This window comes from Hibiscus syriacus, unplaced genomic scaffold (assembly GCF_006381635.1).
Source record: "Hibiscus syriacus cultivar Baekdansim isolate YM2019G1 unplaced genomic scaffold, ASM638163v2 tig00111429_pilon, whole genome shotgun sequence".
Classification (NCBI taxonomy): Eukaryota; Viridiplantae; Streptophyta; class Magnoliopsida; order Malvales; family Malvaceae; genus Hibiscus; species Hibiscus syriacus.
Genome location: NW_024063089.1, coordinates 98,645 through 112,696, shown reverse-complemented (window position 1 = coordinate 112,696; position 14,052 = coordinate 98,645). Strand labels below are relative to the sequence as shown.

General features: G+C 35.3%; 1 protein-coding gene across 1 annotated transcript; it reads left to right on the top strand.

Moving 5' to 3' along the window:
• Window positions 1-7,504: 7,504 nt before the first annotated feature.
• LOC120163227 lies at window positions 7,505-7,975 on the top strand. The gene has a single exon (XM_039173208.1). It carries the CDS (start codon window positions 7,505-7,507, stop codon window positions 7,973-7,975), a length of 471 nt encoding a protein of 156 aa, XP_039029139.1.
• The last annotated feature ends 6,077 nt before the right edge of the window (window positions 7,976-14,052 follow it).

The window sequence follows — 14,052 nt, the reverse complement described above, 5'->3', positions numbered from 1 at the left end:
TAGTGTCAACCTTTCCTTTTAAAAAAACCTTTTTCAATTAAAAAATTTGACAATCTTTCATACCAAGCTCTAGGAGCTTGTTTTAAACCATAAAGAGCTTTTGTCAATTTTAAAACATGATCCGGAAAATTTGAATCTTCAAAACCTGGAGGTTGTTCCACGTACACTTCTTCTTTTATAAAACCATTTAAAAATGCACTTTTAACATCCATTTGATATAATTTAAATTCATTGAAACATGCAAATGCTAATAACATTCTAATTGCTTCCATCCTAGCTACGGGAGCGTATGTTTCATCATAGTTTATGCCCTCTTCTTGAGTATAGCCTTGAGCAACAAGTCTAGCCTTGTTCCTCACTATATTACCACTTTCATCAAGTTTATTTCTAAAAATCCATCTAGTACCTACAGTAGATTTATTACTAGGCCTTTCAACTAATGTCCATACTTTACTTCTCTCAAATTGATTTAATTCTTCTTGCATAGCCATAATCCAATGTTCATCTTTTAATGCTTCTTTGATGTTCTTAGGCTCTATGCATGAAATAAATGCAACATATTTACAAACATTTCTAAGAGAAGATCGAGTAGTTACCCCTTTGGATGGATCACCTATAATTTCACCATCCTTGACATAGTTGTACTCTCTTGGAAAAGATACTTCCCTTTCTTCACTGGTTGGATTCTCGAGGGGATCATGAGTTTCCTCATCTTTTGTTTCTTCCTTTGATGATGATTCTCCAACGTCATGTCTAACGTCATTTGCTTGTACAATACCTACATCATCATTAACAGAAGAATCCTTCCTCGGAAGAGGATTATCATCGAAAACAACATGTATAGACTCTTCTACAACTAAAGTTCTTTTATTAAATACACGATAAGCTTTAGAATTTAAGGAATAACCCAGAAAAATTCCTTCATCACTTTTAGCATCAAATTTGCCAAGGTTTTCTTTATCGTTGTTTAAAACAAAACATTTACATCCAAAAGGATGAAAATAGCTAATGTTAGGCTTTTTATTTTTGAGAATTTCATATGGAGTTTTCTTTAAAATTGGCCTAATCATTATTCGATTTACAACATAACAAGCGGTATTTGTGGCTTCCGCCCAAAAATATTTTGGCAAATTATTTTCACAAAGCATGGTTCTAGCCATTTCTTCTAAAGTTCGATTTTTCCTCTCAAAAACTCCATTTTGTTGAGGGGATCTAGGTGCTGAAAAATTATGGCTAATACCATTAGAATTACAAAACTCAATAAATCCAAGATTTTCAAATTCAGTTCCATGATCACTTCTAACACTAGTGATAGAGTAACCTTTTTCATTTTGGATTATTTTTGAAAATGTGATGAAATTTTCTAATGCTTCATCTTTAGTACTTAAGAATAGAACCCAAGTGTATCTAGAATAGTCATCTACCAAGACAAATGCATATTGTTTTTCACCCAAGCTAGTAGTTCTAGTTGGCCCAAAAAGATCTAAATGGATCAATTGTAAAACTCTACTAGTTGATACATCATTAATGGATTTAAAAGAAACTCGCTTTTGTTTTCCTTTAGCACAAGCATCACAGATTTTATCATTGTCAAATTTAAGCTTAGGCAACCCTCGAACTAAATCACCTTGAATTAGCCGTTGCAAAACACTCATACTAGCATGTCCTAGTCTCCTATGCCATAACCAACTATCATGCTCATCCTTAGCAACTAGGCACAAAAATAGTCATGTAAATAAAATATAAATGCATTATGTATATGTTTCCTATTTATGACAAATAAGCATAATCGAAATAGATGCAATGTCAATCAATTTTGCAAACTTTTAATTTAAAAGAAAATAAGACATTGTATCTTTTGTCAAATTCATTATTCAAAAGATTATGCTTTAACCCATTCACATATAAACCATTATGCAATGTTGATTATCAAAATTAAGAGCATATGCATAAAGTTTTATAAAGATGTTATGCATTAAAGATTGATATCAATTTAGAGAGATATCATTGAAACTTTGAAATTACTTGCATAAACATTAAAACAAAATTTAAGGTCAAAAATCAAATTGTTTGAAAATTTATATCAATGGTTTAAAATGAATATCATTTACGTTAAAATTTTGACCAAGTTTTATTATTATGAACTAAAATTCTGAAAAATAAATATAACTTAAAATGTTCATCATAACAATATTTTCAACATACATGAGAATAAAACAATTATGCAAAATCAAAAATTATTCAACATTTAAAACCTCATGTATGCACAAACTAAATGAGCAACCAAATAAAATAATAACATTAAGTTTAGAGGTTACCCATTCCTTTTTCATGTGTGGCTAGAGCATCTTGAATATCATCATCTTCATCACTATTGCTCCCACACATCTACAAGAGACATTTAGGTGGATTTTGGTATCCAAATTGCTTTGGATCCTTGAACATTAGTTTCAATCCCTCTTGTTCCTTTTAGAACCCATACTTGTCTAATTTTAAATCGTTTTCCTTTCTTTAAAGGACAAGTATGTTCCTTATGACCATGATAATGACAATGTGAGCATATTGTCATTATTGAATTATTTGAAATGATTTCTTTTTCTTTTGTTAGGCATTCAAGCTTAACTTTCAAATCGAAATTTTCTTTTTCAATATTTTCAAACTTCATTTTTGAAAATTCTAAATCCTTCTTCAGCATTTCATTTTGTTTTTCAAAATCCATTTTTGATTTCTAAAAGAAGGTTATTTAATTTGAAAATTTCTTTTTCAAAGTTTTCAGGTTTTATTTTTGAAAGCTCTAACTCCTTTTTCAACATTTCATTTTGATTTTCCAAGTCTGTTTTAGCTTTTAAAATAAGCTCATTTTTAGCTATAAATTTAGAAATCAATTTATTGTATTTGGAATTCATGGTCTCAAACTCCGAAAAAAATTTATCATAAGCATCTTGTAACTCACTAAAGGATTTTGAATTTAATCTATTTGAGTTAGAAGATACCTTTGGCTCTGTGAGAGCTAATAAAGACATCACTTTTATTGGTTCTTCTTTTTTCTCGTCTCTATAGATCTCCTCAAGCTTTTCCCATATTTCCTTGGCACTTGAACAAGAAGAAACTCCTTTATATACATTAGGATCAATTGCACAACACAACATGTGCATAGCCTTTGAGTTTTGTTGAGCTTCATTCCGTTCTTGAACACTCCACTTCTTTGCCTTCTTAGTAGGAGAGGAATATCCTTTCTTGATTATCATCCAAGCTTCCATATCAAAAGCTTTGATGAATATCATCATACACCTCTTCCAACGACGATAATTTGTTCCATTGAAGTGAGGAGGCACGTCAATTGGTCTGGATTCTTCCATGGAGAATGAACCGGAAGTGGATGCCATTTTATCGATTTAACTATTCCCGGATCTACTCAAGAGGCGGTTAAACCTTCAAATGAGTGAGGCTCTAATACCAATTGTTGAGTTAATCGATCGACGGAATCGGCCAAGAGGGGGGTGAATTGGCAATTAAAAATTTCGTGGAAGCTTTTGCAGAAAAATTGAAAGTAATTGCACAGCGATTTACAGTGGTTCGACTTTCTCAAACAAAGTCTACGTCCACTACCTTAGCTATCCACACTAAGGATTTTCCAACAAATTCACTAATTTGTTCTTTCTTTTGAGGCCAAAGAGATAACCTTACAAAATCCCTCAAGAGTATACCCCAACTCTTGAGAACACTCTTTTTCCCAAAGAGAAGATTACAAATTTGCAAACTTACAAGAAAACCTCACAAGGTAAGATGTTTGCACAATTCTAGAACAAGAAAAGAACACTCAAGGATAATTACAAATGAGCACAAATGGTGTTCTTGAAAGCAAAATGAATATTGAAAGGAAAATTGGCTTGATTTGCACAAACTTGGTGTTTGATGCTTTCTCTCTTGTTTCTCTATAATTTCTTATTGATCAAGGCTTCAGAACTTGTTTAAATACACCTTGAATCTCTTCTGAATGTTGGGGATGATTAGTGAAGATCATATAGCCGTTTTAGTATGAAAACAATTAATAAAACAGTTTGGAGCGTGGGGGGAATCGGTACCCCCTATGGGGAATCGGTTCCCTAAGTGTAAAATTCAAATATTTCGACCGTTGAACAGGGGGGAATCGGTACCCCTTATGGGGGAATCGGTTCCCTCCGAGCATTCTGGAAATCTCGGAGCCAAACCATTCAGGGGAGAATCGTACCCCTTTGGGGGGGAATCGGTTCCCTCTGAGCAATCTGGAATTTTTGGCTTTGAAATGGTTCGAAATACTTTGAAAGATTATTTTGAAATTATTTTAAGATTAAAACTTAATTTTACACTTAAGTAAGGATTAAAAATGATTTTTGAAATATTTTGAGTAATGTTTTGATATTCGAATAATTATATCGAATATACTTAGAAAATCATTTTGGAAAATCTTAAAATTCATTTAACTTAATTTGTTATATCGAAATATCAAAATGTTTTCAACAGATGACCTTGATGTTGTCCGAGTATGCCATTTATTACTTTTTCATGCCGGCTTTTTAGGCAAAGAGAGCAGACAACCTATTTCTGAGGACCTAATATTATTGGTAGAGGACCTAAATGCATGGAACCTGTTTTCGTGGGGTTCATATCTATGGAAAGCTACCTGGAAGAAGTTGTTGTCTGCCCTTGAGGACTGAAAAAGTTTGCAGGGCGATGGTTCTAAATACACTTTGGCAGGCTTTATTTGGGCCTTTAAGGTAAGAATTTCTATATAATGTTTCCAAATTTATAATTTATTATTTAACAATTACTGATGTTTGTGTATTATATTGTTTGTAGATTTGGATATTTGAGGCTTTTCCCAGCATGCGGACATATGCGATAAAAAATTCAAATGATATTCCTAGGGCTATTACCTGGAGGAGGATCCGCCTGTTGGATTGGGAAGAGTTACTACCATATACGACGATGAATGATGTAAGTTAACACACAAATACTACCATATATAACAAGTTATTACTAGTACACGTTTAACTTTGTTTGAGCTTTTATATTGTTATGAGGCCAACTATCCATTACAGAGGCTGACACCCACAGAGGCTGAGCTTGCCACTGATTGGTGGCAAGCTAGTAAGCGATTTTTTGATGGGACGGATGATGAGCACCCCCCACTTCGAGAGCCATCACCTGATCGAGCCTCTTCTCCACCTCTACCATCACCTATTCCATCACATCATCGAGCATCTTCTCCACCATCACCGGGTATTGACCAAGTTCAAATTTTGAATACTGACTAGTACTTACAATTTTTCTGTTGGCTCATAATCGTCTAACTGGTCAATACGAAAACCGAAATTTGGTGCTGAAAGTTGATTGAGATTTGGATTAGGAAAAGGTTGTGGGTTTTGAGATTGTGTTTGATATTGTGTTTGGTATTGGAAATGTGGTAAAACAAAATTTTCTTGGTGATGAAATTGTGGTGGAACCATTAAATTTTGAGGTTGATAACAACGTTGTACATTGTGAGCACCATAAACTGGGGTTGAAGAACTTAGTTGATTACTACCCGCTACTGACCCAACTTCACTACTTCTAGGTTCAACAACATACAATGTAACATCATCTTCTTGCGAAACACTAATGTAAGCAATGAATCGTTCAACATCTTCATTATCGGTTAACAAATAAACTTTACATTTTCTCTGATAAGATAGCCTAAATCCACTTAGAGGCTCTAAATTCAATTTCTTTGCAACATATAACATTAGAGTTTCATAAGTTAACTTTTTTAATGACAGTTTTAGTTGAAGATTCATGGGTAAAGGCACATATTATAAAACACCATGAACATTCTCTCATGACCCTCCAAAACACAAATCTATCCAAACATGATCAACATTAGATGATTTCATTGTACAAATTGTAAATTAATTTACTAAACAAACGAGCTATAAACTACATATCATCACTAACTTAGAGAAAAACATACCTTTATTAAGTTGATAGTTGATAATTTGGGAGAGAAATCATTGAAAAATTATATTGAAATAAAATTATGTAAAAAAAAATTAGAGATGGGGAAGGATGTCGTTGGATATAGGAACGGATGTCGTCGGAGAGAGTGATAGATGAAGATGGAATGAGTTGCGATTTAGGGATTAGGTTATGAGTTACTACTGCTACGTAGTTATATACCCAAAACATTTGTGTTGCGAAACTAAAACCTGTTGCGAAATTAAATTCGTGTTGTGAATTCGAAAATCGAGTTGCGAATTTGAAATTCAGTTGCGAATTTGGAAACTGGGTTACGAAATTGGAGTTCGCGTTACGAATTTGTTGGTCATTTTTGCAAATCCAAAAAAAGTTGGTTAAAATCGTATATTATAAGGCATTTTCGGTCATTGAAGTTATTTTCTCTAAGTTAAATTATATGTTTTATTTATATTTTATTAGAGAAAATATAATATATCGATATAATATTATACTGTTGAAAAATTCTTAAGTGAACGTCGTATATTAAAATACATAACTAACATAATACATTGAAATATACTATTAATTAAATTATTCTTATTACGTAAATATTAAGAGGATAAACTAACCTTTAATATTTAAACTATTACTTTTGTTTCGTTTTAATACCTAAACTTTACTTCTTTTTCAAAATCATACCTAGCAATATTTAATTTAAGTTTCAGTTTGGAACCCACAATGTCAATGCAGACTGATATGTCAATTTATTATTATTATTATTATTTTTAATTTCCACATCATATTTCTTTTTCACCGTCAGTATTTTATTAATTAATTGTATTCAATCAATCATATGATGACATGTGTCACCATCTAGGAGGATAAGATAAAAAAAATCATTCTTTCTCTCAACATGAATTGAATCTAAACCTCTTGCATGAGATGTAAGGCTCTCAATCAATGAGCTAAGCTAGTAACTTAAATTAATTTCATCATATTTTACATTAAACTTATATAACAATATCACTACCAAATCTTCGTGAATGAGTCTATTTGTGTCCTTGTCGAAAATCGAATCCATGAGGGCACAACGAATAATGTCATTAGTCGGTTGGGTTTTCTGAATTCTTTCGGAATTGAAGCAAAGGCGGACAAAGGAGTCTTCGTCAGGGGTTACAAGAGCCCCAGGGGTGGCACTTTTGAGGGGTGGCACTTGTGTAGGGGTTGCTTGGGATACCCCAGGCACCATGGAGGTCCACCCCTGGATGAGGGGTTGCCCGGGATACCCCGGGCTCCATGGAGGTCCGCCCCTGAATTGAAGCCCTCGATAGTATCTGGCTCTGCTGGTATGATTCTATTCATATCGATATTTTATTGAGCCATTTTCAGTTTGTCCATTGTCGTATCACAGATACTCGGCGCAAGGCTAGATCTCCCTTTCTTACCACTTTTGTTTATACCAGTCCTACTGCAGTTTGCACAAGATCGAAATATTTTTGGAATTACATGCGCTCTTTAGCGACCATCACCAATGAGCCTTGGAAATTTCAACGCCACTTTATTTCCACAAGATCGAAATGGTAGTGCCCCATCCTCTTCTACTGATTCTGATGTCAACGGCATGGTTTATGAGTATGACTGCAGTTTGCAAGACCTGGGATTTCATGGTCCGAACTTCACTTGGTTCCGAGGTACGTGTTCTGTCCTTCTGGATCGTTGTCTGGGAAATTCGGCTTGCTTTGAATCTTATCTGTTGTCCTCTTTGGAATATCTCACTAGAATGAAGTCTGACCACCGGCCTATTTTGTTGTCTAGCCATCCTACCTCTTTGCGACGAACCTACCCTCCTTTCCGTTATTTTTTTGGGTGGAATTTGCATGGTGATTTTAAGCGCCTTGTGACTGATAATTGGGATTCTTCTTTACCTATTATGGATTTGCCTCTTTCACTACTGCGGCTGTCACTTGGAATCGTGATGTTTCGGGTCCATTGGCAAGAATAAAAAAATCTCGATGGCCAGATTAAAGGGTGTCCAGCGATGCCTTGGTGTCGGGCGTACACAGAACCTCCTTGCTTTAGAAACGACCCTTCTCCTTGACATTGAGACGTTGCTTAAACAACAGGAACTTCTATGATTCAGAAATCGCGAGCTGATTAGATCCAAAATAGAATCCATAGCCTCAAGCTTAGTGATGATAATTGGTGTTCGGATAACGACATGCTTCAGATTGTCGTGGTTGACTTTTATAATCAATTATTTTCCCCTCCTCAATCGATGCACGATTCCCGCCTAGCCTAATTCGCCTTATTTTGCTGTGCATCTCCTCTTTGGAAAATCAAATCCAATGGAACGTCACTTTGAGCAATAGCTTTAAACGCGGGAAAGGAATTCGGCAAGGAGATCCCCTATCGCCTTACCTATTCGACTATGGAATGCCTCAGTCATTGCATCTCCAATCATGTTTCAGATGGATCGTGGACGGATTTCAAACTGGCTCGACATGGCACCCCAATTTCACACCTTTTATTCACAGATGATCTCATCATTTACGCTAAAGCAGACTCGAATAATGCTGCTCTAATTGAAGAAACCCTTGATATTTTCGGTGAGTTCTCCAGCCATAGGGTGAATAAACAACAGACTACTATTTTTTTTCTCGCCTAATACCGATAATGCTTTGCGAGGGGCATTTGTCATAAGCTTGTTTTAGTGAAGTTGGCAACCATGGTAAATTTCTTGGTGTGCTAGTTCGTCATTCCGGTGCTACTAGAGAACTTTACCAATTCATTCTCGACAAAGTTCAACAGTGGATTGATGGGTGGTCGAGCCGTACACCTTCATTTATGAGATGAGTCGCTTTAGCGAAATTTGTCTTATTAAGCATTCCTCCTTTTATTATGCAAGCCTGCAAGCTTCCGGCTACTTTATGTGACAAAACTGAAAGCTTGGTTCGTCGCTTTATATGGGTGGGTTCTAATGCTTCCTCTAATCACATCTCCCTCGTTAAATGAAACACCCTTTGCCAGCCGATCGCCCATGGGGGCCTGGGTATTCGGAAAATAAGACTTCAAAATTTTGGTCTCTTATTAAAGATTTCTAATGCGCTTGTATAGTCTCCATCTGCTCTTTGGGTTAAATTGCTTCGTGAAAAATATGAATGGCAGCAGCCTCTCCCTATCTCCATTGCGCGCTCGAGCTGCTCCTCCTTTTGGCATTCTATCGCCAATCTTTGGGCAATGTTCCGTAACCATCTGGCTTGGTCTGTTGGTTCTGGAAATAGCATCAATTTTTTTTTTGGATAAGTAAAATTTTATTATCCAATAGAAGAGTTCAGTACAAAACATCTCAATCAAGGATCAAAGACAAATTATTTACAACAAAATATGGTTAGCCTATACCCCAATTGTTACAAAGAAAAATATTAACATTATCAAGTCTATTAAGATCTCTATTTCTAAGTTTGGTACCAACAATCTCCTTTATGGAGCTTAACATATCTTCAACCGTTCGAACCCTTGGAATAATCGTCTATTTCTTTCTTCCCAAACAATATAAATGAAAGAACACCAAGCAATCTTCATGATGGAAGTAAGGAGAGATTTACCTTTCCAAGTTGTAGAAGCCCATGCAAGCATATTATCCCATGACATTGGAGGCTTGGTTAAGTGAGTGAGATTTAAAATTTCATTCCATAGAGAAACTGTCATTGCACAATCAGCAAACAAATGATTTCTCGATTCAAGTGCATCATTGCATAAAACACAAGAACCAACAGTGGTAATTCCCATACGAATAAGCCTCTCCCTAGTTGGGAGTCTATCCAAGATAGCCAACCAAGAAATGATGTTGAATTTTATGATGTTGAATTTTGGGATGTGGAGGGGAAACCAAATAAGTTTGTGTCATGGGACCTTGTTACGTTTTACTCGAATTTCTTCCCAAATGCCTTTAGAATTCGTAACTCCTGCATTTAAAATAGGGAGAACCTCTGTTTTAATTTCAAAAGTCTTTTGAAGCTATAATTGAAAGAAGCACTTTCAGTCAACTGTCTAAAATCTTTAGACTTTATCACATAGCTATAAATCCATGCAATCCATAAAGAACCTTCATCAGCAAGTAGGTTTCGAATGAGCTGCATCATACAAACCTTGTTCCAGGATTTTAAATCCTTTAATCCTAGCTCTCCTTCGGATTTAGGAAAACAAATCTTTTCCCAGCTTACTCTTGCACCAGTTGCTGCAGTGTCAGAGCCTCTCCATAAGAACCATGAGCATAGCTGGTTAATCCTATTAATAACAGCTTGAGGAAGAAGAAACTGTCTACACCAAAAATTAGCTATACTTAGTAGGACAGATTTAACAAGTTCTAACATTCCAGCGTAGCTTAAGTGCTTCTCAGACCATTGATGTATTCTTAATCTGATCTTTTCAATAAGGGAAGAACATTCATTAGCAGTGAGTTTTATAGTGACTAAAGGAACCCCAAGATATCTCACTGGTATGTGACCATACTTGAAACCAGTTGAAAGTTTAATGTTCTCAAGGTTTCTAAGAGAAATACCAGCAGCAAACAATTCACTTTTGGCTGCATTTAACTTAAGCCCTGACATGTCATAGAATTTGTTCAGGACAATAATAACTCTAGTAACCGATTCTAAGTTTCCTTTACAGAAATTTAGAAGATCATCCGTAGAAGAAAGATGTGTGAGACCAATTTTTTACATTTTGGATGATACCTGAAAATACCTCTGGCAGCAGCAAGATTAAGGAGTCTTGAAAGGATGTTCATAGCATCAATTTTTGGCGTGATCTTTGGTCCCTAATCTGGGACTCCTTTCAAATTATGCCTCAGACCCTTCTTTAATTGATGATAATTTATAGGTTTGTGATGTAACTGCTGTTGATGGCACATCCATAACATACCACCCCTCTCTTATTACGGGTCTGGATTGTTTATTTTGGAATGTAGATCCAAAAGGACGTTTTTCGGTTCGGAGTGCTTTCTCCTCTCTTGATCGAATAAATTGGGAAGATAGGATTAGCCGTTGGAACTTAATATGGAAGCTTAATGTGTCGAAGCGCATCTGTGGTTTTTTATGGTTGGCTATTCAAGATAAACTCCTAACTAACCAGGTCTGTTGTGCTTGAAAAATTGGATCCTCTCCCGCTTGCTCCACGTACAATCACTCGACCGAATCACTGCTCCATATTCTTCGTGATTGCCCACTTACTCGCCAAGCTTGGCATGGCTTGACAATAAAATATGGTTTGAATAATTTCTTCGATCTTCCTCTGGAACATTGGTTACTTTCTAATCTGAATCTTTGCTTCCCCTGCACCGAATCAACTAGTCAGAATGTGCTCTTCTCCTCAATTATTTGGCAGGTATGGACGACTCGCAACAATTTCATTTTTCAGGTAACTCATATCAATTCGGGAATGTCTTTTCAATCTGGTATCACTTGGAGCAAATTGTATAGTGAGTCTACTGCTTTCCCATGTAACCGCCCAGCTCCTCCTCCCCTTGAAGTTCAATGGTTGCCACTTGAGGAGGGGTGGTTATGCCTTAACACGGATAGTGCTTTTTCACATTTGACTGGTAAAGGAACAATTGGCAGTCTCCTCCGATCTTCGACTGGGGAATGTCTATTTGCTTTTCGCAGATACATAGGACATACATCAGTGCTTGAAACCAAACTATGGAGTATCCTTGTAGGACTCGAACTTGCGTGGGATTATGGCGCCGAGAAAGTCATTGTTCAATCTGATAGTAGTGATGCTCTTAATCTCTACATGAAAGCATGGTTTGTCGATTTCCAAAAGATTTAATGCGAAGCTAATGCTGCGGATGATTACATAGGGAAAATGGATAGCACCCAAGATGGTCCCCTCCTCTCCTTAGACTCTTCCTACTCACTTACATGCTATTATTCACCGAGATATTGTTGGTCCCATTACATTCGTATGAAGACTTAGGGTGGGTTTGGTTTACGGAATGTAAGATTATCTTTGGGAATAACATTACTGGAATGTAACATTACCTGATACATGACTCGGAATGTTACATTACTGTGTTTAGTTTGTTTGGTAGGAATGTAAGATTACAGTGTGAAGATACTAATTTTTTACCCATATTATAAATATTATTATTATAATTATTATTATTACTATAATTATTATTATTATTATTATTATTATTATCATTATCATTATCATTATCATTATTATTATTATTATTAAATATATTAAATACATATAAATAATATTAAATTACAAGCCCAAATGCCGGTCCAAACCAAACCGAAACCCTAAAACATTTAGGGTTTCAGTTAGGGTTCTCTAACTCTAGCCGCCTCTGCTGCCGCCGCCGCTCCAAGAGATCTCAGCAGCCGCCTCTGCCGACGCCTCCCAAGCCAGATGGTTCAACCAGATGCTGCCGACACTACAGTACCACGCCCCTCGTCGATGAAGCCTCCAGAAGACCCAGCTGCCCTCCACACGTCAATGCTCAAGGGTGAGTCACCACAAGTTTGGTGACTCACCGAAACTCACTCTTTGGACCGGTCCGATGACCACACCGGTGATGGCTATAAAAGCCACCACCCGAACCTGCAAGAGAGGGACGGAGACAGAAACACAAACACAGAGACAGAAAAAAAAAAGATACACGGAGAGGAGAGAAAAACAGAAAAACAAGATAAAAAAACTACTACCAACGATCTCAGCAGAAAAGAAACAGAAAAGAAAGAAAAAGGAAGAAGAGAAACTTACCGAGGAAGCCCCGACCACCGGATCTCACCAAAACCTTCGAAAATACCGAAGGTATTTCTTTGGATTTGCTCCGATTGGGAGATATTTAGGAGAAAATAACACCGGAACCGTCCTTAGGACGGTCCGATCTACCCAATAATATAAAAATAAAATTTTCCGGCCACCGGATGCGGTGGCCGGCGGTGACGGTCACGGCGGCAGACGGTTGCCGTTCGGTGACCGGCTTCCCTCCGATGAGGGAAGCTAGAGCTCTCTCTGCTTGAGAGAGAAAGAAAAATTTGAAATGAAGGTTGGCCCTTCGGGCCAGCCGGTTTTGGACCTTTTATAGGCCTTCCCGAACGACGTCGTTTCGGGAAGGACTATGCGCATAATTAGATAATAGTTAAACCCCGTCCGAAGCCATTCCAACTTGTAAACTTTACATTCTAGTCACTAAATCGAATTCATAATACTTTTAATTTGATCTCAAAATTTTAATTTTATTTATTTTAGTCCTTTTTATTAAAATAATATATTTAGGATAAATAACAGATTTAATCCCTTAATTTTAATAAATAATTTTTTAATCCCTAGTTTATATTTTTAATTTATTTTAATATGATATTCAAATTTTAGATAATTTTATTTTAGTCACTAAATAAATAAAATAAAGAAATAGCATGTTTAATCCCTAATATTTTGATTAATTATGAATTAGGTTTTTAATTTTATTTTTACTATAATTTAGTCATTTATTTTAAATGTTTTCATTTATTTTACTGATTTTAAATATATCGTTCTATTTGTATTTTTATTGTTTTAATTTTACTTGTTTTATATTTTTAAATATTTTTATGTATTCATAAATATATATATAATAAATAGTAATTAAATTTTTTTAATATCGAAGAAAAGGACAGTCTTAATACAACTGGATGTCCTATTCTGGTATTTTAAAATTAAACAATATTATTTAAATTAATATTTATCAATATCAAAGAAAAGAGTTGTCTTAAGGCACCTAGAAGTTCTTTTCTGATATTTTTAAATAAATAAATATTTTTTTATATAATTTTGAAATAATAGGATTATAAATTAAATATATTTTTGAATTTTTTAAAATTTTAATAATAGAGACAATTTATAATTAAAAAGTACCAATTTTGGGCGTTGTAGGGGTGCTAATCCTTCCTTAACGTAACCGACCACGAATCCCTTTTTATTATTAAAAAGAATGAATTTTTGGTTATAAACGCAGATCAGTTCATTTTTTTTAATTGATGTTTTCTTAAAACTCTTTTAAAGAAAATAATTTTTAGGTATTCGACC